This window comes from Gouania willdenowi, chromosome 9, assembly GCF_900634775.1.
Source record: "Gouania willdenowi chromosome 9, fGouWil2.1, whole genome shotgun sequence".
Taxonomy (NCBI): Eukaryota; Metazoa; Chordata; class Actinopteri; order Blenniiformes; family Gobiesocidae; genus Gouania; species Gouania willdenowi.
The window spans coordinates 6288207-6315838 of NC_041052.1; the positions used below are offsets into that span (position 1 = coordinate 6288207).

The 27632-nt window shown below is 37.4% G+C and overlaps 1 protein-coding gene across 2 annotated transcripts; it reads left to right on the top strand.

Annotated features, from left to right (window-relative positions):
- On the top strand, positions 1–26361 carry LOC114469643 (somatomedin-B and thrombospondin type-1 domain-containing protein). Of its 2 annotated transcripts, none has more exons than XM_028457343.1 (5): positions 1–379; positions 20292–20477; positions 20769–20859; positions 22935–23093; positions 24422–26361. In XM_028457343.1, the coding sequence occupies exons 1-5, from the start codon at positions 130–132 to the stop codon at positions 24525–24527; spliced, it is 792 nt and encodes a 263-aa protein (XP_028313144.1). In that variant the 5' UTR covers positions 1–129; the 3' UTR covers positions 24528–26361. The 2 variants fall into 2 exon arrangements, with proteins under 2 accessions (XP_028313144.1, XP_028313145.1); XM_028457344.1 differs by having other exon boundaries at positions 20295–20477.
- Positions 26362–27632: the final 1271 nt, after the last annotated feature.

Genomic DNA, 27632 nt, shown 5'->3' on the forward strand with positions numbered 1-27632 from the left:
TACGCACGGCTTCAGCAGGTGTCTCCACACACGTTTCTGATTGAACGCAGGCGCCATGCTGCAGTTAGATTTCAAATAGACTTTCTAACATTATTCAGGTTTGTGTGAGAGCTGATTGAGTCCATCATCATGGGAGCGCACGGACGGAGCTCGGCGCGTCTTTGGTTTGTGTTTAGTGGATGTTTGGCGCTGTTGTGCGCAGGGTTTGTCCTTCAGGCTGAGGCGGGCTGCAGGGAGAGAGCGAACCCCAACTGCTGCCCAGGCCGGAATAACGGGTGCTTTGAATACACCAAGAGGAAAACAGTTTGTTACTGTGACACCTACTGTCAGAGAACCAGAGACTGCTGCGAGGACTACCAGCGCGTGTGCCAAATATCTGGTGAGTGCAGGCTTGGGCTTCTAATTCAGGGGTTCTCAACATTGGGGTCGGGGGTTGCCAGATGCCTTCAAGAAAGTATTTTCCCGATAATTTTAGCCCATTTTTGCTTATTTTTACCTTTTTTTTTTTTTTTTCTGCAACTACACCAAACTTGACATATTTTAAACAATTTTCATCACTTTTTCCTGCCATGTTTTTGCTCCTTTTAATTCACTTTTGCTACATTACTCCGATTTCTGCAACTTCTCTTCAATGCATCTCTTGCACATTCTTTCCACTTTTAAGACATTTTCAGCACTTATAAACCATTTTCACCACTTTTCCCACCAATATCACATTATGTGGACCTAATATTGTCACTTTTAACCTCTTTTCACTATATTTCATGCTTATTTTTGCCAATGTAAGCCCATTCACTATTTGTCATGCCCATTATTTCCCAGTTTAAATTAATTAATGAATTGTTCCTACTTTCCCCCCCATTATAGACACGTTGAACCCTTTTTACCACTTTTTCTGTCGGTTTTAGGCCACTCTTATTTGCAACTCGCAACTAATTTCTGTGTTTTTTAAAATCCCATTTTACCACCTTTTCCACCATTTTTGGTCTATTTTATTTCTGATTAATACAAGGATTTACATCTTTAAGATGACTATATACTATGGCGCAAATAATAATAAACGTTCCTGGATAATAGTGGATATTATTCAGATAAATAAATAAATGGTTATCACAGATTCATAGAACAATGGACCATCATTTTGCTGACTTTATGGATGGGCCCCAAAAATCTCTCCCCTTTATTCCCCCTTATAGATGACCCTGTCTCCACATGACTGTTCTTCAATGTTCATGTCTGTGTTCAACCACCTTCAGCTACAGTGGGGGTCCCCTGTCTCTGGAACCTTTATTTTGGGGGTCTCAGGCAGAAAAGGTTAATTCATGGATATTTGACATCAAACAACTGCAGAGATGTGGCAACATTTAAATATATGTCATAGCATCATCTGTGGCCAACTGGAATTTAAATTATTTAGCTCACAAAGAAAGAAAATAAGTGTGTTGTCCTTTGTGTCCCAGGGTGGTGCGTTCAGGTGACACACAGACAGTGAGACATACTGCACTCAGCTGATGGCTGTTTGTTTAACGTGACCACTTAAAGCTGGGGGCACCAACAGGGGCATCTCCTCACCCCGTGTGTGTGTGTGTGTGCGTGTGTGCGTGTGTGCGTGTGTGTGTGTGTGTGACCTCTGGCCTTCACATCATCGCTTAAAATGCACAGGCTGGTCAATCAGTGTCATTGGGAGAGTTATGAACAGAGAAGAAGCACCTAAAACAGACAAGGGCAAAAGGAGGCGCGGGGGCCACAGGCGGCCCTCTGTCTAATTTTGTATATCTTTCAAAGTAAATGCCCAAAACCTACTCTAAAAATACACAAAAGAACAGCAAAAATACTTCTCCAAATACTGAGTACTGAGTAAACCCAAAAGACAACTACAAAATTATACAATAACAATAAAGAATATGTACAAAAATGACTCCAAAACCATAAATACACTCCAAAAACAGGCAAAAGGACAGTAAATCACAGACGACTAAAATATGCAAAGTGTCTCCAAAAATCCACAAGACAACTACAAAAATAATAGAAAAATATCTAAAATGATGACAAAAATACACAAGAATGACTCAAAAAATGTAAAATGACTCAAAACACTCACTAAAGGAAGCAAGAATACACAAACTGACAACTGCAATACACACCATTTCTCCAAAAACCCACAAAAAATAAACAAAACAATAGAAAAGTATGCAAAATGACAACAAAAATGAACAAAACTTCTCCAAAAACCCACAAGACAATTACAAAAATAATGAAATATATACAAAAAAGAACCCAAAGACATACTGTATATATACTACTAAAATAGACAAAAGGGAGCATAAACACACAGACCAGTTAAATAGATGAAATTTCTCCAAAAACCGACAAGAAAACTACAAAAATGCTAAAAAAAAAAAATACAACACAATACAGAAACTGATAACTATAATACGCAAAATCTCTCCAAAAAGCACAAGACAACTGAATAATACAAAAACAGTAGAAAAGTTACAAAATCATTCCAAAAATACACAATGGGAAAACTAAAATACACAAAACAACAAAACAACTATTTAAAATGACAACAAAAACACACAAACCCTTCTTTTTTCTTTCCTGCGTTAATGCTCACATTGGTCTCCGTCATCTCAAACTGCTGTTTTTGGACAAATATGGAAGAGAACAGTGAGGAAGCCAAAGATGGGCAGGATTATAGAATTTAGTCTGATGGGGAAAAAAAAACTTTGACCTGAAACTGAAGCAGCGTTTACTGTTTGATGAACGAACACACGTTCATGAGGAGCGACTGTGTGTGCAGAGCTATAGACTCTGTGTGTGTTAAAACACCTGAAGAGCTTTGAAAGTGCTGCAGAAATGCCTTTATTTAGGCTGCGGTGGAGGACACACAGTGAACAGGAAAGCTCACGTCACGCTTTGAGTCATTAACCTTAAAGTGTGTACAAAGTCCTTTGGTGGAGGCTGTAATACACTTTACAGGACCTCACTGTTTACTTCAGAGACAGAAAAAGCAGCTATTATCCTTCCTTTAGCTGCTATTGTTAGTGTAAAAATAGAGCTGTGCCTCTTTCAGTGGTTTGGCTTCAGTCCTGGAGTAGGTTATTAAAAACATGTCTGAAACTCTGCGCTTTGAACACTTTACTATGTGACTGTATACAGTTGGGAGCAAACTTTATTAGAGTTTATACTTTGAGTGTTTGGGCCTGTTTAACTATCGTGACCTTATCTCGAGTGGAATTTGCAAAAACTATTCTTAGAAGAAGCAAATCCTGCCAGGAAACATCATGTCTTCTTATCCTGGTTACAGCGACAACAATGTCCTGATTGTAAATCTTCCAGCCTGGTTAAAAAAGCATAAGAAAAAAAAAAAAAAGAAAAAGAGTTGAATCACGATAATGAGTCTTCCATCCACTCACCATCCAGTCCCTACAACAGGGTAGTGTTGTGTTCAACACCACAGACTGTGTTAAATGTCATAGTAAGGCTGACGTCAACATTAATATGAAATGCATTCACATTAGATAGTATGAAAATAATTTAGTATGTGAGAAATACCTGGATGTATAACTATATTTTTTAAGTATGCACGGTGGGCACACTAGTCATACTCAACCGCCCCATGATGCATTGCGAGCGGAACGTAAAATGATTCCTTCAAGTTGATTTTATCTTCTTTTTTCAAATATATGTTGAGGTTTATTTTATTCAGACAAGTTTTTCTAATCAGAAAATGCTTTGATGCTTTTCTTATGAGAGAACACTTGGGGATACATCAAAGCAATCACCTCTGAGGAAGACTGGCAGTTGACAGTTGAATCAAGTCAGGAGGTAAAGATGACCTCCTTCAAGCTAAAAAATAAAGTTTCATAATAAAAGCAAATCTTCTTGTCTTCCATTAGTTTTTAGGGCTTTTGTAAATAAGGCTCTTGTTTTGAAGTTAACAGGAAGTTTTGTCAGTAGGGTCTCCAAAATCTCTGAATGTCAGAATGAAATGTGTCTACGTGAGTTTTCTGAATCAAATGAGCACATGTTGATATTCTACTCGGTCACTTTCTCACTTAAAATGTTTTCAGAACTTTCAAAGAATCAACAGAGATATTTAGTCTGTGTGATTCAACAAGTATTTTAATACTGGGGGTGTCCCGATCCGATATTGATATCGGATATTGGTCCAATATCAGCCAGAAAACAAATATAGGATTTTACTGAACTGCATGTAAAATCTCCGATATATATTATGTTATATTTATTCAACTGTAGAATACTGTAGATATTATGTTGAAAGTTAAAATGTATGGAACCAATTGGTTAATAATAAATGGGTCCATTTTTCTCATCACTTGATCAAGTCTTTTTTTTTTAACATTCCACATTACAAAATAAGTAATAAAATTATGTATGATTCATGCTGATATTTATTTATTTATTTATTCAGTTCATTTCCGACATGGTTGCATTCATTGTTTTTTTTTTTTTTTTTTTTTTGTCCTTTTTCATGCCGGAAAGGGCGACGGAAAAAAGCATTATGCTTATCTAGATCCGTCCCCTAATTTGAACACAGATAATTTTACATCCAACCTCGTTGGATGGATATCATATCGTATCGGCCAATACTCAAGGATGCAATATCGGTATCGTATCAGAAGTGAAAAAGTTGTATCGGGACATCGCTATTTAATACAAAATAAGCAATAAATTAAAAAGATATATCAATATAGGCAATATTGTGATATTCTATATCGCCAAAATAGAAAACTCGATATATCTTGAATCTCAATATATTGCCCAGCCCTCGCTCTGATAATGTGCGACCCAAAGTACACGCACAAAATGACTTTAAAAAACAGAAAAATAGAGAAAATAGAAATACACTAGACAACAAAATAGACAAAATGACTTCAAGCTCCCTCCTGATTGGTTTCTCTTTCTGTGAGGGTGTTCCTTCCTTATGCCATCTGACCCACATGATGAATTAATGAATTATTAATCACGAGCAGCTGTGCTTTTAGGATTTACAGATGATGCTTTATACATTTTCTGCCTGTATTATTTCATTTGACAGTGTGTTCCATGCATGAGTCGCTCTACAAGTGAATGTTCGTTGTTGGCATTTTGATTTAGCTTTTAGTATAATGAACTATTTCATCATATTGATGATGGTAATCCAACTGCGAAAACACCAATGCTTGAGTAATTTGTTCTATTGCGTGTCAAACAATATAAATACAACACAAATATGTTTAAGACCATTTTGTTATTATTATAACTTATTTTAGCTCATCCTCCAAAACATTTTTTAAATTTTAAAAAATGGTGTAAAGCAAGGGAACGATGAAATGAAACCAAATTAAAATTTAGAAATCTTTCCTCAGCATTCATCACACGTACAGTATCTCTCAAAGGAGCCATTTTGCCTGATCTCACCTGGATTAAAGTCCTTCCGGAGCCGAATAAAATACCTTCTCAGTGAAGACAATTCAGTGTATACATTTCTATACAGTTAAAATAACATCAAATAATTTCATGTATTAATAGATTTGAAAGGCTAGAAAATATACCTTGAATTTGAGAACACATGGTCAACACATGCTAATTTCTTGCAACATATCAAGTGTGTACATTAAGCCGGCATGTCGACAGTTAAATAAATCTGTCCCCACACAATTAAAATCTCTATTTTCTTCCAGAATAGTGTTTTTGTTGGTTTAGTCATTTAAAACTTAAGATTAGCCACAGTTGCAGGAACGTTGATGGTCTGTAGATGTTGCAGGAGGTGAAGTAAGAAGGCCATTTAATTTCAGGTTAACAAATTGTTTTGCCATAATTTTCATTAATCATCAGTACCATCTGTAAGAAATAATTCATTATTTTAATATTTTTTCAAAGCTATAGGGAGCCATTGCAAAAGAGTGAAAGAGCCACATGAGGCTCCAGAGCCGCAGATTGCAGACCCCTACACTGGAGTTTGTTAAATGTTCCCCAAACAGTTACTGTGAGGTGAAATTTCTGTCATTTCTCAGATGGAAATAAATCAAAGTGTGGGAGGGAGGTCGACCTTTGACCCTTGTTTATATCAATGAGTGATTTGTGGAAAAAGATGCAGAATTACAGTAAACACATCCACCACCTCTCTGAGCTTAGCCCCATCCAAACATCCTGATATTTACACACACACACACACTACACAACATCCCAGACTTTATCTGAAGCTCATCCCACAGCTCAGTGACACATCAAGGACTATGTCTGTGTATCGTCTGTCACGGTTTCTAATCAACGTGTGTTTGCTGAGCAAAGGGCTTCAAGTGGGTGACATCAGAACAAACCTGACGCTCTGCTGGGACACCAACACAACACAATGTCTACACGCTTTATGAAGCCTGTCGGCTGTGAGAAACCATTCACACCACAGTAGAGCTGTTGGAGGTAAGCTACATCTGTGGCTACTGCTGGCCTGATGCACCAATTTACACACAACAACTTCTCAAAGCATCAAGCAATTCTCTGTTTAACATTTATATTGAGTAATGTTGGTGAATTTTCCATTTCAAAGTTTCTCCAGTTCCGTTTCGTTTCCGTTGCATCGTCTTTAGACGACTTTACTGGCAATTACACTAAAAAATAGCACCAACTACTGTTATTCATTTTGTGTTTTTATGCTTCAAATGATTTAGGGGTTACGCTGAAATCAAGCAAGATGACGTTGCAAAAATATCTGTTTGCTACACTGTGTTTTATGGTAAAAAAAATAAAAAATACTATGGAAATGTGTGAAATGGACCCAAAACCATATGTAAGCGAAGATTTAGTTTATTATTAATAATAATAATACATTTTATTTTATTTGTAATGAACTTTACATTTGAGACCAAAAGAGTTACTGTCTGTGCCATATACAGTAGCTGTTTCCGTTTAGTTTAACATGAACCAGATTTTGAGCAAAATTTGACATTTGTTGGTTTCGTTGACTTGTTATACATTCAGACACCTGGGGAAAAATGGTGTTTAAATGTGTGATATTGCCTCACAACATGAATAGGTATTTCTCTGTCATAATGGGACCTGACGTTAAATTCAAATAACAAAGGTTCACCCGAGCTTTTTCCGTAATTCCACAATTTTCTGTACATTTTCCACAATCACAGAAAAAAGCACCAACACTTCATTTCTGACCTGGATTGTGAGCCACTATCGGCCCAATGTGATCGACAACATTCATTGGTACAGACGAAACTATTTACAACACGGAAATTATATTTACAAGACATGATGAAATCAGATTAAAGTGAGGCCAAAAGCTCATAACTAAACAAAACCAAACAAATGCCTTAATTTGATAGTAACTAGATTTATTAATTAATTCATGTAAACAGCTTAGCTCTGGAAGAGTTGGACAAACGTTAGCTTTATTAGATAATACAATTGACACGTTAGCTTGTTGGAAATCAGACTTGGTATTTGTCATTTACGTTTTTTTGAATCCAACATTCTTTGTGCTGGTGAGAGGATACTTCACTCATAATATCTTCAACATCACAATATTTATGCACAAATTTAGAGTCACTCTGGGTTTATCTGGATTTACATTGACATTTTCTTTAGATTTAAAAACAAGTTATTAATGCCCACGCATTAAATGGTAGGTTTTGTTTCAATAAAGTCAATAAAAACCACCAAGAGAACTAACAGTGAGCTCTGTAGAAACAAGGGGGGGATGTCCCGATATAACTTTTTCACTTCCGATACGAGCCTTGAGTATTGGCCGATATCAATACGATACGATATCAGCACGAGTAATACATACTTGTATGACCTTTTTATTATTAAAGCTGATATCTGGAGTTTCTGAGAAATCTATGTTTATGTATCATTCTTTTGAAATACTAGTCTTTTTACTATGGTCTACTGCCGGTGGTCTTTGTCCCATAGACCCCTATACAAATGGAAATGATCCCAGAGTGCACCCAGCCAATAGGATTCGACTTCCTGTTTTTGAGACTGTCAATCAAAGTCAATGCTGAACTGTGCACAGAAACAAGGCCACACGTCACAACAGCAAACAGGTAAATATGATTTAGGCTCTTACCTGACCCATAGACCTATATCAATGTGACCCGATGCGACCTTGTTTTGTTACGCGATGCGCGTGCAGAAAAGTAGAGGCGTGGCTTCTGGTAGATTGGTAGAAGCACTGGGAGGAAGTGGAGCTGTTGAGGGCGGGACATCGAGACGTCCTCTCAGAAACTCTGGTCATCAGCTTTAACCAATTGGTTACATTAATTTTAACCTTCAATATCTACAGTATTCTACAATTGAATAAATATAATATAGTATATATCGGAGATTTTAGATGCAGTCCAATAAAATCCGATATTCGTTTTCTGGTTGATATCAGACCGATATCCGATATCAATATCAGATCGGGACACCCCTAGAAACAAGATTACACAACATAAAATCACTCCACAAAAAAAAAAAAACCTGCAAGAAAAACTACCAACAAATAATGTAGAACTGATGAAGTAAATAGTTCATGTGCATATCAAACTGTGTTTAATATGACGTTAGAGATCCAGCCAATGACTGAACAGTTGTCTTCATCTCTCTGTGACTCTGGATTCTGTCGTACTGCACTGATATCTGACTGTATCCTCCTTCTTTCTTCTTCTTCTTCTCCCACTTTGTCCGCGTTGCATCCCACATGTTCTCTCCTTAGTTTTAAACGAGGAGGAAATGCTTTAGTTAAGGCTGAGCTGAGCCAGCTGTTCATGGTTTTTCAGACAAAACATCTCAATGACTCCAGGCTCTCTCATACACACTCACTCATTTTAATGGTTGAACATTTACACCTGGCCTGTACTTTTTATTTTACGCTGCAGATATTTTTAGATTTTCAAAGGAAAGAGAGCACAAGAGAGTGGTTTTGATATTTCAAAGGTAATGGTAAAAGTGACCTGGATAATTTTATTATTTATTATTGAGATGACAAATAAGATCTGTTCTAGATTAATTTTTAGCTAATAAATCTCCTGGAAGATGTTTTCTAATTGGCTAGTTGTAAATACAAATCTGTTTAACAGTATTTCACCTTGAAAGCCTTTTTAACGCAGTCAAAGACACAATGTCGGGTCATAGATCAATAAATTAAAGATATTTATTCCGCAAAACGGGATCATTCACTCACAAACTATGTTGGTGGTGGAAATTGTTGATTGCAGGATTTATTTTGAATCCATCACAAACATTGGGTTTGTTGACAAAGGTCACGGGATTTAACCTTTGGAAAAGTTTTGCACATTGCATTGTGGGATTGGGAATCCCGTAGAAGAACACAAATATGTTCCAAGAATTTCTGATATTTATTACTCCATTGATTCTTACTGTGATGTTTGGTGTTTCTTCACCAGACAAGGAAGAAAGTGATTTGCTTGCCATCATTTTTGTTGTGGGAAGACTTTCAAATCGTCCGTATTTGAGTATTTCCGTGGAATGCCACAAAATCCAACATCTGCAAATGTTTTGGCAAAACTTTAAATCTGTGAAAACGCCATAAATGTGTTGGAAAGTCACTTTGGTGCCACACTGGCATCAGCAGTGGTGCGTGAAATACATTTCCAGTTTTAAAACTGTTGATTGACATTTCACTCACTTTTTCCATTCAACATCCCATTATCCACTGGGGGACAGATTTGTCTCAAAACAAGATTTTTACAATGCTGACTAAATTAATTGGTTCATCATCAATTAATCAATCCGATTTTCTGTTTCAAAATGTCCCCAATTCCCATTTTCACGCTATGTCCATTCCCGTCCATCACAGGGCATCACAGACATCCATTCACACTCATTCATTCTGGCAATTTAGAAACTCCAATCAACCTAATAGTCATGTTTTTGGAAGCTGGAGGATCCGGAAGGAAACCCACACAAGCATGAGGAGAACATGCAAACTCCACACAGAATGGACCCAAGTGTCCACCCCAGGGCTTGAACCCAGGACCTTCTTGCTGTGAGGTGGACATGCAAACCCCTACATCACCGTGCGCCCCTTCTGTTTCATTGTCTTTCAATATTTCAGTCAGGGCCGCTTTAGTGAAAATAAATGATTTATTAATAATAATAATGCATTGGATTTTATATAGTGCTTTTCATAGACACTGAAAGTGCTTTACATGGTGTGCAATGTGATCTTATGTTTAGTGGTATGGGTCTGTTCCGGGACCTCCTTGCCCTTTCCACGTGCTTTCGTGGAAAGCCAGAGGCCAAGAGCGCACTCCTCCTTGACCTTCCATGAGCCCTAGCTGAAAAACTAAAGCAAGGAGAGCGGTTAGCAGAAACCCCCTGGAAAAAAGCAGAGCAGATGTTAAAGACAAGGCAAGGCAAATTTATTTGTATAGCGCATTTCATACTCAAGGCAACTCAATGTGCTTTACATGACAAAACATTCAAATGTTTAAAATCAATAAGAACATTTAAAATCATCAGTAAAATCAATAAGAACATTTAAAATCATCAGTAAAATCAATTAAAATAATCAGTAAAATCATCAACAAACACATGACATCAACAACATGACTAAAAATCTCTCTCTCAATCATATGCAGTAGAGAAAAAAAGTGTCTTTAACTTTGATTTAAAAATGTTCACATTAGATGCTGACTTCAGCTCTGCTGGCAGTTTGTTCCACTTCTTTGCAGCATAACAACTAAAAGCAGCATCACCATGTTTACTGTGAGCTCTGGGCTCCACTATCTGATCTGTGTCCATAGATCTGAGAGACCTGCTGGGTTCATACCTGACAAACATCTCACTGATGTATTCTGGACCAAACCCATTCACAGATTTATACACCAGCAGCAGAACTTTAAAGTCTATTCTGAGGCTGACTGGGAGCCAGTGTAAAGACTTTAAAACTGGACTGATGTGCTCTGACCTCTTTGTTCTGGTTAAGACCCGAGCTGCAGCGTTCTGAACCAGCTGTAGATGTTTGATGCTCTTTTATGGACCAGTTTCTCCTGATCTTTCTGAGTCACTAAACCTTTCACTCTGGAGATGTTCTTTAGGTGGTAGAAGTGGTTTTTGTGATAGATTTGATCTGATGCTGAATGTAAGATTTGAGTCAATCAGAACAGGTTTTTGACTTGGTCTTTATCTTTTAAAGATCGAGACTCAAGATACTTGCTGACAGCAGTCCTCTTTTCCTTGTTACCAAAGACAATCACCTCCATCTTGTCATGATTTAGTTGAAGGAAGTTTTCACTCATCCAGCAGTTTATTTTTTCTAAACAGTCACACAACACCTCAATGGGACCATAGTCATCTGGGTTCAGTGATAGATATAGTTGTGTGTCATCTGCGTAGCTCTGATAATCAACCTTACAGTTCTGTAAAATTTGTCCTAAAGGAAGCATATACAGGCTAAACAGAAGAGGTTCAAGAACAGATCCCTGAGGAACCCCACAGGACATTGGTAATCTGTCAGATTCAAAGTTTCCAATGCTTACAAAATAGCTTCGCTCCTCCAAGTACGACTTAAACCATTGCATTACTTTTCCATTTAGTCCAACCCATGTTTGCAATCTGTGCAACAAAATTGTATGATCTACAAGTGTCAAATGCAGCACTTAGATCCAATAGAATGAGAACAGATACTTTTCCTGAATCAGTGTTCAACCTTATGTCATTGATCACTTTGATCAGCGCAGGGGCCATATGTAGAATTATTGTGAATTTTCAACTTTTAAATGTCTGAAAAACTTTTAAAAAAAAGCTAACCACTCTCCTAGCATCACCGCTGTGTACAAGTCCATATTTTCGGCTTATAGTAGTCTGTTAGGTGAAATATACGCCATTGGGTAGATCATTTCAAACATACGCGCTAAATAAATTGACGTCACTTCCTGTTTTTGTTGTTTAGATTTACATCAATAAAACAAAGATCACACACAAACATCATTGCTCCTTTATATTTTTAATGATAATAATAATAAATGCAAACTTACAATAACAAAAAAATAGGTTTTATCCTATTTGAAAAACAAAAGCAAAACAAAAAAACTGTCACAAGTAATATGCCAAATGGTGGTGGCAGAAATTACTTGCAAATTCTACATATGGCCCCTTTAATGACACCCAGTTGGTTGGATACATACTGAACTGGAGGAGTTGGGGTGGGAGATGCTTGCTGAAGAGGTATGAGGCAGCTGTCATGGTTCAAATAGTGTATCCTGTATGCTTTGGCCAATGAGGAGCCAAGAAGGGAGTCATCTGGGCTGTTGGTTGATTGAAGGTGTGGTTAAAATCAGATGTTGTCATCTGATTCAGATGAGGTTAAGCTGACTTGACGTCCGCGGCCTGCCTGAACTAACGCTATGCTCAATTTACTGGCTTAAACTTCCTGAATCCTTCCACGCATACGGAACAGGGAACATTATGTCCTTTACTTTTATTAATTTCATATTAGCTTCAGAAGACTTGATGTTCATTAGCTGCACTGCTAGACCACCTGTTTTATGAGAATAATATCATGGAAATCACGGAAAACATGTGAGGGTTTTAGTCTGTCATATAGCTATTTCCATTTCATTTTGCATAAAATTCCACTTACATTGTGCAAGATTCTGAACCAGACTATGAGGAAATTTGTCAGTTTTTTTTTCGCTAAAACAGTCGGTCACCCGTTTTCTGCTTTTCAATGCCTAAAAATCTCCCAAAACATGTATGTGAGGTATTTTCTGTCAGTCCTTATGAAATGTTCTATTGACTATGGATGTAGTTCTGCCTTGTGTTTTCAGCGCTTAATAAAGCCTGGTGTTTGTCTCACACGTTGGTAAAATTACAAAGACTCATCAGATGGACCTGGCTGAAGCAGATCAGTGTGGAGGTTTGAAGGTCCAGAGGTTCCCCAGAGCAGCTCAACATCTGGGCTTCATCACAGAAAAGATGGGAGGATGGAAGGGGTGGGGGGGGGGGGGGGGGGTGCACTGAGAAGACCCCAGAATAGGAGACAGATGGGGGAAGAAAGAAAGAGAAAGCAGGCCACGTAATAAAAGGAGAAGAAGAAATTGGGCAGGCAGGTTGAACTCTATTGTGATGAAACTAAAGTGGGAGAACAATTCAGAGAGAGTGAAAGGCTGTGTGTGTGTGCGTGTGTGCGTGCGTGCGTGCGTGCTGAGGCTGATCACAGATTGGATAACAGTTGGAGATGAACGTGTTGATGTTGGTCAAACTCTGAGCGTCTGAAGCTTTGCCAGCAGCAGGATTAAAGTCTCAGCTCGGTGTCACACACTGGGTCCATGAAGAATCCCAGCGTTCCCAGTGGTGAATGCTTAAGCCAAATGTAAAACATCCTCCTCACAGCTGTAGGTTTTGTTTGTAGGATTTGATAAAAAAAAAATCACACAAGTCAGAAACAAATGAGTCCTTAGATCATGTTTCATTTCCACTTTTCTTTAGCTTAGCTTCATGTCTTTTTCCCATCACTGTTGGAGAATTTAAAGCTTGGTATTTGATGTTGTGACTTGGTTTGTACAGAAGCTTATTGCATTCACAGAAAAATTAAAGTTTAATTTTTTCTGAATTGACAACATAAAAATAAGTAAATAAAAAATGTGGCCCTGTTTTTCAGTTTTTATAGCAATTTTTTTTCATTTTTTCTGAGTTGATGAGATAAAAATAAGTAATTTTAAAGCCAGTTTTTCTGTTTTTATAGGAAATGTTTTTCATTTTTTCTGAAATGAAGAGATAATATTTCCCAGAAAAAAATGATCTCATCAATTTAGAAAAAACTAAATATATTTGCTTTAAAGATGATCTCATCAACACCGAAAAGCCGAAAAAAAAATGAAAATAATATTTCCTATAAAAACAAAAAACAGGGCCATATTTTTTATTTACTTATTTTTATCAATTAATGTATTCATCAATTCAGAAAAACATGTTTTTTTTATAAGTGAATGCAATAAGCTTCTATAGATTTACCTTTTTGGATATTATTTTTAATGAATGGGATGTGTTGCTTAAAGTCACTTCTTTCTCAGGTCTCAGAATCAGAAAATACATAATATTAATAAAGAAAATTATTTTATCCAAATACTCACATCAATCAAAAATGAGGTCTACATTTTGGAAGAAATATATGATGATTGCTGGCAAAGGATCATTGCACTCATCAAGAAGATGATGATGAAGAAAAGTTGCTTTATTTGTTGCATTTTCTTTACAATTATGTAATTCTTACAAAAGACCTGTGTTCTAGGAGCTGAGGTTAAAACTCTGTGAAATCTCCGCTCCTGAAAAAGCAGCGAGGCTGACACAGGCAGCGTTTGTTTCCTGTAATGGGGTCGGAGGTCAAAGGTGGCGACAGCCCCTCCAACTGGGGACTTTCTCGTCAACAATGCCAACAGGGAACAAGGACGATTGTGCAGCTTTAGGTTGTGTCAGGCTGTCATTGAGCTTATCGTACGTGGGTGGTGGGACTGCTGCACTGGTGGTACCAGAGCAGAGGGGTTGGAGACCACCACTACTTGGTAATTGGTGTTTGACCCCTGCTGGCTCAGGGCCAATAGGCTGAGACTTCCAGACGGGGGCCTTATTGCTCCGTCTGTTGTGTGTGTTGGTGTCCATCAAAGGGACGAGAGCCCTGTTTCTGCTCGAGTGCGGGAACTAACCGAGACTCTTGGTTTTTAATTTGCACACCCTCTTCAGCGAAAGACCACAACTGACCTGCCTAATCCATGTACCCTTCATTCTTTGGTTAATTCGTTTTAAATCCAAATCCAAATAACAAAGAAATGATGTGGTTATTTTGTTACTGACTTATAAGATAAACATAAGTACAGGAACATCAAAAACCAGATATAGCAGCATTTTTCTGTTTTAAAATGAAATCTTGTTCTGTTTGTGTGATATCTGGATAGTTGCGGGAAAACTAGAGCGAGAACCAAAGTCGGCTGCACCTGGTTTCCCTCCACAGGTCCTGGACCAGGCATCTGCACACAGTAGGACCGTTTAGGTTTTATTTCAGCAGTTTTCTGGTCCTGCTCCTGTTTTCATGCAGTCTGTGGATGTTTTAGCTCGTAAAAAGCTGCTCACGTTTATGTTTTGTTATATGGTGTTACGGTCCAAATAGTATTCAAATAAACTGTTGACTGACTGTCGACTGTGAGGAACAATAGATGTTAGAACTTCTATGATTTGTTTGACACTTTTGCAAAAACAAACAAATATTTTGAGGGCAGTAAAAATATGAAATTTACATACAATACTGCTTGCCACTAACGGCAGCCATCAACACACACAGAAGTTAAACACAAGAAACGAGGCGCACCAGTAGATTCATTACGCTACCTCTGGTTCCTTTAATCCCACATCATATGTGCTTTTTGTAACATCCATTTTTTCATTTATGTCTTAACTTTTCAATTCACTAGTTCACTATGTGTTGCTTCATTTTTTTGTTTGGAAGTAAACGTTCGCCCCCGTCTGTGGGTGAGTAAATGGCTCCTTAATCACAATGAAGAGGTTTACACAGTTGACGTAGCGCTCTTATTCTCTACTACAAGTCCGCCGAGAAGCCGCAGTGTTTGCCACTGTCTTCACCTGCGGTCATAGATTTGTTTTGGGTATAGATATAGAATCAACTGCTCTAAACAATATAATATGTTGCCAATCAGAAATACACCATTTTTTTTAGTTTTCTGTTTTCCTGTTTCTGGTTTTAAATTATTGAAACAAAAAAAAAAAACTGTCAGTTTTTCTATTTTTTTTATTTGGTTTTGAAACAAAATAACCAAAGAATGAACAGTGCACGGATTCCGCTTGCTTTTGTTTTTCCTCTTCTGAGAAAGAGAAACAGCTGCTGGAAAAAGGGCGGGAAGGAAAGAGAGCAGACATGGCCGAGGATAAGGAGAGGTGGAGGAGTCTGCAGGAGGAAGACGATAGGGTTGTGGTGTCTGCATCCATCACACCCTTCCTAGAAAGTTCCACACATTATACACACATGTCGCGTCTGTGTGCTTCGGTGTTTAGGGGCGGACGCAGCAACAGGTTCCATGTGGAGAATTGAAGGGACAGGATTGTTGTTTTGTGTGTGCGTGTCTGTAAGTGTGGCGATCTGGGAAAGGCCAGTGTCAGGTGGGCAGCACTAATGTGCAGGAATGCAGAGATTCCACAGTGGCTTTGTGGATCGGCTGTGTCACCGAGGCAGCCGAGCCCCCTGTCTCCCAACCCCCTCATCCCACCCACACCCTCCATCCGACGAACCATGGGAATGAACCCAACAGACGGCACCTTAAAAGCTCTCTCTCTCCCTCTCTCTCTGGTTGAGGCACAATAATAACTATTCTCTCTATTCTTAGTGTTGTAATGTAGTCTGACTAGATTCAGCTTCTGTAGATTATAACTAGAATTGTGGTGGGACGATATACAGAGTTTACGATATATGACACGATGGACGATAATCATCTCCCAATATCGATATTTTTGGAAAGGGAGAAAAAGAACTAAAGAAATTCCAGTTGGAAAAATAATTAAATTAAATTCAACTTTATTTATATGGCACAAACTACAGCAATAGTCATCTGAAAGTGCTGTCAGAATGTAAAATTATTAAGAAAAAAACCCAACAAATCCACATGAACATGCATCAGGTACAGTGGGCAGAAAAAACGATCTCCATCAGAACCAGGCTCAGAGGTGGCAGCCATCTGCAATAACCATACTTTCATTTGATTTGAACTCTGGACGTACTTATTTACTTACTGTGGTCATAACCTTTTCAAATCAGTAAGAAAATAAATAAATAAATAAAAACAAGAGCAGTCAGGGAGCTCAAACTTCTGCCAAGCACCAAATCTCCTCTTTTCCAGATATTGTCAGTTATCATTGTACCATGATTATTCACACTTTAAAGGCTTGGAAGACATTTCTGTCCACAATAATAATAACCGTACAGCAGGCCAGAATGTAATGCAAATTGAAAACCCTCATTTTTTTCAATTCAATTTCAATTCAATCCAAATGAAACTCAGGGGAATAATTCAGTTAACAACTTGACATAACTGAGTCAATTGTAATACATATCAGTCATCTATGAACCGGGATATTATTTTTTTTAATTTTGCCAATGATGAGAGATAAGGATTCAGATACAGTCTATTGATCCAGATGCATTTTAAAATTCAATGGAATTTTCCACGTCATAAGGTCTATCTTTGGTTAAAGGGCCCATGTTAAGCTGAGTGGATGTTTCTGTGCTTTAAACATCATAAAGTGTTATTTGGGCTTCATACACAGGCCCAAAGTGTTTTTTTTGTTGATTCCGTCAATCGTTAGTTCGAGGGTGATTTGCTCCTTTCTTACTGCAGGGTGAGTCCAATCGCTCCAATTTGATGACGAATTTGGCACTGAGCTGGAGAAGCCGCGCCTCCAGGAAGCTCTCTGCCTTGATTGACATGTAAACAGACACGAACACGAAGATGAGCATTTCAGCGTCATTCGCGCAGTGCTATGTATTTATATATGTCTATGTATGTACCGGCAAACGCCCCGCCCCCACGTTCTGGGATCGAGTCGTCCTCTGGCCCTACGTCACCGTGCGGGGAGGAGGAAGTCAGTGTTCCGTTTATAGACACGCCCACTCATGAATATGCATAAGTAGGCCACAAATCAGCCTGTTTGTGTAGAGTTGCTCAGAAAGTGACTTTTCAGAGGCTAAAACTCTGGAAAACAGGCGAGTTTGGGAAAATAAACCTCTAATACTATGTTTTTGGGTTCTTAGAACAAACGGAGATGGGTGAAAAATAGCATGACATATGGGACCTTTAACATGTTCTCAAAATATGTTTAAGTACTTTAAATGTAATCCTTGCCGATGAAATTAATACCTCCTTGGCAGAGTTAAGGCAAGGGACATTTGTTTGCGTAGTGAATTTCATACACAAGGTAATAAACAAAAACATTAATAACACCAATTTTCCTATTTAAAGGGCAAAAATTCTCCACACAAAAACACAGACTGACAATTAATTCCAGTGTAAAATTCAAACCAAATCATGTCATCATGACATTCTTCAAAGTAATAATAATTAAAAAAAAGAATCAAACTATAAGTGTCTACAGCCCAGATTTAAGATATGAACAGGTTCTTTAACAACAATATTAGCATGTCTACATTTCTGGCAGTAATTGAGACATTTGGACTTTGTGTTTGTCTCCCGCTGTTGAAAAGACTTGCTTGCTTGGGTTGGATGATGTTGATGGTACCATAAAGTACGACTCGTACCATCAAAGATATGCCATTTTGTGTTGTTTTAATATCACGATATACTGTCTTTCTTTATAACGTACATTGTCACCAAAAGCACCAGAGCTTTGACGCTGTGTGCACCTGCTTCTAAAGGTAACCCCACCCTACATGTTATCCAAAACAGTATTTTAATCACCCTTTTTCCTTGAGTTGTTGTTGTTTATTTTAGCATTTCAGCACATCGCCTCTTGTTATTTGTTGTGCGAGTACTTCCTCTTTTGAAAAGTGTGTTGAGTGTTAAATCACAGTTAAATCCAGCCTTGATTACCACTGGAGCCTCTGAGCTTTGATCAGAACAGCCATCCAACTAATACTGCTTCCTCTCACGCTGCAGTAATTGGTTAAATCAGCCTCTACTAAAGGGGAAGTCCTGATTACTGCCACTACTGTGTTTATGTTGTGTGTGTGTGTGTGTACGTGTGTGCGTGTGTGTGTGTGTGTGTGTGTGTGTGTGTGTGTGTGTGGTTATGTGGGGTGTTGAGGCAAACCAGAGAGAACAGGATGCAAAATTAGCCTCTAATTTGAAGGACTCCCACTCGTAGGACTCGTAGGTCACAGACTTCCTGAGTCTGGTTTAGTTTGATCTGACAGGAAGGAGCCAGCGTTGCCACCTGTTTACCTGCATTAAATGCTTTATACCACATCAGGAACATCAGTCTGAAGGGTGTGCATGTGTTTCAGCCTGACAGCAAAGATTAGGGGAAAGTTTTACAGCTTCCCATGGGTTAAAGAGTAATTATTGTTCCTACTCAGACCACATGTTCTACTAGCACTCCATGGAAAACATGTTCTGTTTGTTTCTTTTGATATTTTGATTACATTTTTTTTTTTTTTTTACCTGCAGTAAGTTCTTCAATAAGATGACGAAACACACTGAAACTATATGCTTTGTCTGAACAAGAATACATAAAAACAATTAAGGTTTTTTATGTCTTTTTGTTGTCATTATGTGTATTTTGTTGTTGTTTGGTATGTTTTTCTGTGATTTTTGTGTATTTTTGTTGTTATCTTGTGTGTATTTTTGAAATAATTGTAATTATTTTGTTTGTCTTTTATATTTTTTTTAGTTATCATTGTTTATTTTTATTCAATGATTTTGTATTTTTGCTGTTTTTATGTTTTTCTTTTACTTTTGTATATCTTTGGAGTAATTTTAATTATTTTATTTGTCTTTCATATATTTTAGTTATTGTGTATTTTTGCTCTATTTTTTGTATTTTTGCTGTTTGTATGTTTTTCTGTTATTTTTGTATATCTTTGGAGTAATTTTAATTATTTTGTTTGTCTTTTATATATTTTTGTTATTGTTTTGTATTTATTATAGTTTTGTGTGTTTCTGAAGTCATTTTGTGTATTTTGTTGTTGTTTAATGTGTTTTTCTGCCATATTTGTAAATGTTTTTAGTCATGTTTAATTTTAGAGTAATTTTGATTATTTTAGTTCTCTTTTGTGTATTTTTGTTGTTGTTTTGCGTATTTTTTCTGTAATTTCTGTGTTTTCGTAGTCATCTTGTGTATTTTTGTAGTAATATTGATTACTTAAGCTGTCTTTTGTGTATTTTTGTCATTTTGTGTATTTTTGGAGTAATTTTGTGTACCGTATAATATTTCATGAAATGGGCATCATCGGACAAAATTTGGATAAACATTATGATGGAAATATAACTTGAAATACTTGGAAATTTTACACGGGACGATAAAACACTTAGGGAAATTATACCAATTAGAATTTAGAGTAATTCTAAAGATGTTTTTTTGAAACCACACACACCACATGATACTTTGACATTTTAAGTAACAGAAAAAGAAAATTACATATATGTGTATTTTTTATGCTTTCAAATATTCCTTTAACTGAAAAGAATACAGTTGAACAGAAAATGTAGTCATTGAGTCTTATACTAAATGTTGCTTTGGTGATTCTCTTTGGATCGTTTTCTTTGACGTACCTGGTGAGCCATTACCTGTCCCTGCCTCCCCAGCAGCCATTGACTGTGTGGTGGGATCGTGGGGTCCCTGGTCATCGTGTACGTCCCTGTGTGGAGTCGGCAGCACAGAGAGAAGTCGCCAAGTGTCTGTTCCTCCCAGAAACGGAGGGACGCCATGTCCTGACCTCAAACAGCGTCGTGGGTGTTTTGGTAATGAAGCCGTGTGCAACTCAGCAAAAGGTCAGGTCATGACTTTGTTTTAGATGTTTATTATTATCTGTGCATGTGTCCAGTCCACTCAACTGTACTGATAAATCACGTCTCTGGTAATAATTGTTATATCTGATAAGTAATAAACAGTTGAAATGCTCAGATGATTTATTTTCAGTGGAGGTTTTTAGTCTACTAATAGGGCTAGTGACACTTTTAGCTTCAACGGTAAATTGTAATGTAACATGTCATTTGAGTATTAGTAGAGCTTAACTATGGTTGATATCCACTTGTTGAGGTTTGTGTTTGTTCTGCGTGTAGAGGTGGCAAAGGTCCTCCCTGATTCTTTCAAGAGGAACTTCAAGGACCCGTGGAGACGACCACACATGCTGATGAAGGAGGAGAAGGCCAGGTAAAGGATTTCATCAGGAGGGATGGATTGTCTCTGAGAGACTAATTACAGATGAGCTGAGCAGAGTGATGACAGATTTCAGTCCTCCACCTCAGTTTGGATCCTTGTTTAGTCTGTTCTACGCCTGAGGCTCATCATTGTTAGGATAGAAATACACATATTAACCTGAACATTATCAGTAAATTGGTGTACAAGTATCTCTGGTTTGGAGTCAAATTAGAGACACCTGAACTGGAGGGCCATTATTATTATTAATAATAATAACAATAATCATGTTTTTAATGTATTTATTTTGATAGTGTATTACAAATACACTATATACAGATATAACTATAAAAAAATACACAAAAACAGCAAAAATACACAAAAATACAAAAAAATGACAACAAAAATATGCAAAATGTGTCCAAAAACACACAAAACGACAACAAAAATACACATAACTAAACAAAAATATAAGATTGAAAGGGTTAGCTCTATCTCAGGGGCCAAATATGGACCAGATTTTAGGTTGAAAAAAGAACAATTTTAACATCAGTTGTGCCCTAGTTTTTGATATCAGTACCTGCCGGATATTCACTTAAAAAATATTGATTTTGTAACCAATTTTTGTATAATTTAGAGGAATTTTGTAGAATTGTTTGTAAGAAATTGCAAGATTTGTGGAAAAATTTTGACTTCTTTCCGCAATTTGCAATTAAAAATGACTGCATTCATGTAATATAAACAAAGGTTCATTCAAAGTTTCATTAAATTGGTGAGTTTTGCATTTAAGATATCTACAACTGGTATATTTGGTTATTTACACAATTATTCATGTTATCGCTGTCCTTTTTAGTGTCTCCTGCGGGCCGAATTAGATGCTCTGAAGGGCCGGATTTGGCCCCCGGTGTGCATTCGCACAGTTTAAAGGTCATTTTCACATCGATCTCTTTAAACCATTATGATGCAGATGAACATCGCAGTAACTGCAGCTGCAAAGCCATGAAATCCTTGTTCAACCGTGTAACACAAATAATATAAATATTTAAATATTGAGCTGAACTTCAGTGATAAGGCAGCTGTAAGTTCACTTTAACAAGTCACAAATGTTTTCATAGACAGAAAAGTTTAAAAGATGAAGGAAAAAAGAATGCATCGTTTCCTGACTGCCTCCAGTGTCTTTCACGCTAATTAAAAAAGGACATTGGATAAGGTTGTTTTGGCTAAAAAGCAAAGATCAGGGGATTTGAAGCACATTACTCAGTAAAATAATTAGTTCAAGTGACGGTGATTGCACAAGAACATCTGGTTCGTTGATAGTATTGTCATGGACACGGATCAGGGGAACATTGGAACACCAAAACAATTCAAATTAACTTTTAATTTACATCATCTATTAGAGTTTTAGGTTTTAACCTGAGAAAAACCTCTTGGTACATCTCTCAGAACACGTCAACATGAATTGTACAAATAGTTTATGAGATTATGTTAAGTCACACAGCTTGAGCAAATCAAGCATTATAAAGGGAGGAAATCCCACTTTAATCACTGAAACGTGTGCTTGTTCTTGGCTTAAAGTGTTAGACCCTCATTATAAATACAGAAATAATCTCAAAAGATGATCATCCTATAAAGAAAACCCAGGCTTCTTTGTTTTGTTGAATTTTTATTTTGGAGAAAAACTGAAATAGCAATAAAATAGGAGTTTGTTCAACTTTGTGTTTTGTTATTTGTAAAAAAAGAAAAAAAAAAGAAATTGTAAAATGGATTCACAGATCACAGCACACTCACACAAATTGTTAGCTAACATTTCCCGATATTGCAGATGACTCACTCAATTTTAAAAGGCTTTGCCAACAATGTCATCATTCATACATCATCCAAGCAACTGGCTGTTCAGGATGAGCTGGAAGTTAAAAATCAGCTTTCTTCTGGATATTTTCCATGTTTAAACATTGCAGCCGCTTTAGTTCCCACATGGTTTCAGCTTTCATCACAGGTTTCAGAGACTGTAAATGTGCCTTTTTCACCTCAAATAATCAGTTGTTTGTGACACTTTTCCTTCTCCTCCTCCCTCTATGCTGTGCGTGTAGCTACTGTGTGTACCTGCGTGTGAAACAGGCCAGTGCAGCGTGTAAACTCAAACTGTGGAGCGCTCAGCTGGTGAGGGACAGGCTGGTGTGTGCTGAGTGTCAGAGTGACGCCATGACCAAGTCAGATCGCTGCGGAGGAGACGGCATCGAAAGCATCAGGTGAGAAAAAGTATTTTTTTATTATTCTCCTGCATGTTTTTCTTCTATTGTGGAAATTCATCCACCCATGTGTGAAAAATCACCAGATTTTCCACAAATGTCTAGTCCCATGCCCGACTGCCTTAGCTCCAAACCTGGCCAATCATCCTAGAGGTTGTGCTACAGCAGGCCTCCAAAGTTCCAAAGTTTGAAAATTCACAAAAAATCCAAAAACAAAACAAAAAAAGGTATTTTTAAACAAATGTTAGACAGACGTTTGAAATCAGTTTGAAGGGCTAATGGCTGTTGTCTTGCACACAGGTGACTGGCTCAGTCAATTAGTGAAACTACAGATGACTATTATATGTGTTAATTCGGCTGTGTTCAAAATGTCACACTAACATTAAGTCTGACGTCAAAATGAGTTTGTAGTGCATTCACATTAGATAGTATGCAGAAGATCAAGTACGCTAGAAATACCCAGATGTATACTATATGGGGACATTTTTTAAGTATGCACGGTGAGCACACTAGTCATACTCAACTGCCTCATGATGCATTGTGAGCGAAATGTAAAATTGTCCTGGGACCGACTTCAAGCTAAAAATCAAACATTTCCTTTTCAAAATAAAAGCATCTCTTCTTTTTTTAATGCTTTTGTAAATAGGGCTCTTGTTTTGAAGTTAACCAGAAGTTATGTCAGTAGCACAATGGCCGTGTTTCAAAATGGCACACTCCATACTACAAACGAGTGTATATACTGTCTACTATAACTATGATTAGGATGATGAGTGTTTACACTGAAGTATACTTCCAAGTTTCCCAAGATGCATTTGAAACCTACAAAATATCTCTGTTAATTCACCACCTTTGAAAGTTCTGTAAACATTTTAAATGAGGAAGTGACTAAGTAGAAAAGTGTCAAAAACTAATGGAAGACCGAAAAAAAATGCTTTTGTTTTGAAAAGGAGATGTTTGACTTTTAACTTAAAACTGGTCCCAGTACGATTTACATTTTGCTCGCAGTGTATCCGGGGGCGCTTGAGTATGACTAGTGTGCCGATTGTGCATACTTAAAAAATGTCCCCATATAACATACATTCGGGTATTTCTCACGTAATTAATCTTTTCATGCTATCTCATGTGAATGCACTACATACTCATTTTGATGTCAGACTTGAGTAGTATGTTAGTATGAGATTTCCAACATAGCCGATGTTCATCAGGAAATGGTTAATGTGGATCAATTATGTTTGACTTTTTTGATATCTTGACTAATCATTGAAGCTTTAGAATTCCTCTAATGAGCAAGAAGAAGTTTTAAACACATGTATTTTGTGTGTGTCTAGAACCTTCTGGGCAGCAGCTTCAGCCCCAGGATGTCATGGTTCCTGGGTGCGAGAGCAGTCCTCTGAGCGCTGCAGGTGTCCTCCATACTCTGTTCTGTTTGTCTAATGACTGGATGCAGGGACATTATTATCCACTGCAGCCTCCTGCTAACTGGGAACCAGCCCTGCTCACCATGCAAACCCTGCCCTCCAGTCTGGATGAATGAATGAATAGGAAACTCATGGAGAGCTACATGCAGCGTTCCTGCCACTTTTGCTTTCACCTCGTACAGTATTTTACTTTATCGTAACATTTTACAGCCACATGATGTAACTCTTCTTCTCTCCAACAACAACTTTTATAAGTCTTTTGCACCGCTGAAACTTTGCTATCTACCTCCTACAGTGTTAGCGCGTTTGCTAGCACACGTTGTAAAAGTATCAATATGTATTATATCTTTGCCTTTTACAATTTTCTACATGATTGTTTTTTTTTGTCGTGTATGGGTTTATATAGCAGCGTTTATATTTGTCCTTCTTTGAAAATGAGCTGCAAAAATGTTTAGTCACACAACAACAAACACAGATCTGCAGAGTGAGGTGAATGAGGAGCAGTTTATGTTGTATTTACAACACGTGGTAGCATGTGCATTGTTTTTAATTTTCCTGATCTCCTCCATTGACATTTAGGATGACACACTGCTGATAGAAGAGGATAAAAGAACTCCCATTCTATGCTGTAGTTGTCTATGAGACATAACACATACAGACACTTTTTTCCTTCTTTTTTTGTGTCAGAACACAAACGTACTACAAACTTTTGCTACTTCTGCCTATTTTAGCTTCAAGAATAATAAGTTACATTTTGTCTTTTGACAGCACGACTTTGATTATATCAACAAAATCTTATTTGATTCTGGAATAATGGGGTTTGGGGCTTTTTCTTTACTCACGTTTCATCCCACTGACAAAAAAAACATGTAATATTTGAAATAATATGTTTTGGTTTATTTTATTCAGGCAATTTTTTTTCAGGAAATTTACTTTGAAATTGACCATGATGTGTCCTTACGAGTTCTTTCTGGGCGCGGCTAGAAAATTCCCCCCAAAAATTCCTTTTGTCCTGAAAAAAGTTGTCTGAATATATCATTTCAAAAGAGGAGACAAATTGAACTTGCTGGAATTATGTAATATTTGAATAACTGATGTGTCCGTAGCTCAAATCCGGTCCTGGAGACTATAGAGCACGTATCCTGCATGTTTGAGATGTTTAACTCTTCCAACACACATGAATTTAATGATAGAATCATCATGCAGCTTTACAGAAAGCTATCCTCTTACAATCAGGGGTGGTGGACCAGTTAGCATCTAAAACATGCAGGACACGAGCTCTCTAGGACCTGCCTTGGCCACCCCTACAACAGTCAGGAATTATCGCCTTAAATCGTCCTAAAAGTCCCTACATTGGCAGTAGGAGTAAATATAAGAATGTTTTTGTGTGTGTACGTGTTGTAATGGACTAGTGTAGACTTTAGCATCCTGCCATTTTGAACAGGATAAGCGGGTATATAAGGTGAACAGATGCACACTATTGTCAGAGGAGTGTTTCATCAGCAGTCCATAGACTTTTTTTGTCTGCACGTGGTTCTGTACATTTCAGGTTTGAGCAGCTACTACAGTAGTAAACCTCTTTGATGAACAATGATGGATGAATGAATGTGCCTTCAGAGCATTGGTGCCTATTGATGCTAATGCTAATGCTAATCCTGTGAGTTTAATGTTCATTTTTTTTTTTTCATTTCTTTAGACGAGGAGGTGGTTAACAGCACACATGTCCTTTAGAGCTTTTAGGTTCTCAACCTTGGGGTCAGGACCCCATTTGGGATCCCGAGACACTGGGAGGGGGTCGCCAGATGCCTTCATGAAACAATTTGAGCCCATTTTTTGTATTTTTTTGCTCCTTTTAATGCATTTTTGTTACATTACTCCCATTTATGCCACTTCATCAAATTTCAATGCCTTTTTTGGACATTTTTTTCTACCACTTTTAAGGACTTAAAAGCCTTTCCACCACTTTTTCCACCTAATGTCACATATGTTGACCCATTATTGTCACTTGTAACCTCTTTTCACCATATTTCATGCTTATTTTAACCAATTTAACCGCATTCACAATTTGTCATGCCCATTATTTGCCATTTTAAACTAATGGTTCCAATATTGACACTTTGACCCCTTTTTACCACTTTTTCTGTCCGTTTTTGGCCACTCTAATTTGCAACATTTAACCAATTTCTGTGGTTTTTAAATCCCAATTCACCACCTTTTCCACCATTTTTGGTCACTTTTAACCCATTTTATTTCTGATTAAAACAAAGGATTTACATCTTTAAGATGACTATATTCTATGGCACAGATAATAATAAACTTCCTCTATAACAGTGGATATTATTCAAGATAAATAAATAAATGGTTATCACAGATTCATAGAACAATGGACCATAATTTTACTGACTTTATGGATGGACCCCAAAAATCTCTCCCCTTTATTCCCCCTTATGGATGGCCCTGTCTCTATATGACTGTTCTACAATGTTCATGTCTGTGTTCAACCACCTTCAGATTCAGTGGGGGTCCCTTGTCTCTGGAACCTTTATTTTAGGGGTCACTGGCTGAAAAGGTTTGACAGCAATGCCAGACTTAAAGTATGGAATGACATGATTCTTGTATATGTCTGTCGTGTTATCGTCCAGAATACTTACATATTTTGTCTTCTATCACTTCCTAACATCGTCCTTCTGCTTATCCTCCACATATTTTAATCACAGAGCAGCAGCAAACAAAGAGTAAAGTGGGTTCACTCCCACAATACATCGTGGGCCTAAGAATACGGTGGATATCGTAATATAAAAATAACTCCCCCAACACTGTAACTCCTCTTTTCACCACGGACAGGAAAGGCTTCCTCATAGTTCACCCACAACAATCTTAGCTGATAAATATGAGCTGATGGAGTCCTCCCAGCTATGTTTGAGCCATCATGTCCATGTTTATTTATTTATTATGAAAACAAGCAATGAATATGTTATAGCATCACAGCTTGCTCGCTAATACTGTCCAATAAATGTATACAACCAAACCACCATCTCTATGGCTTTCTGTTGTGTGCTTATTTTTCATTTAAATACTGTTTACCTACAAAATGATGTACATCACAGCGCTCAATTTTCAT

Coding starts and splice junctions, on each gene's coding strand:
- LOC114469643 (XM_028457343.1), top strand. CDS start 130: ATGGGAGCGCACGGACGGAGCTCGGCGCGTCTTTGGTTTGTGTTTAGT. Junction 380..20,291: donor GCGCGTGTGCCAAATATCTG/GTGAGTGCAGGC, acceptor CTGCCTCCCCAG/CAGCCATTGACTGTGTGGTG. Junction 20,478..20,768: donor CGTGTGCAACTCAGCAAAAG/GTCAGGTCATGA, acceptor TTCTGCGTGTAG/AGGTGGCAAAGGTCCTCCCT.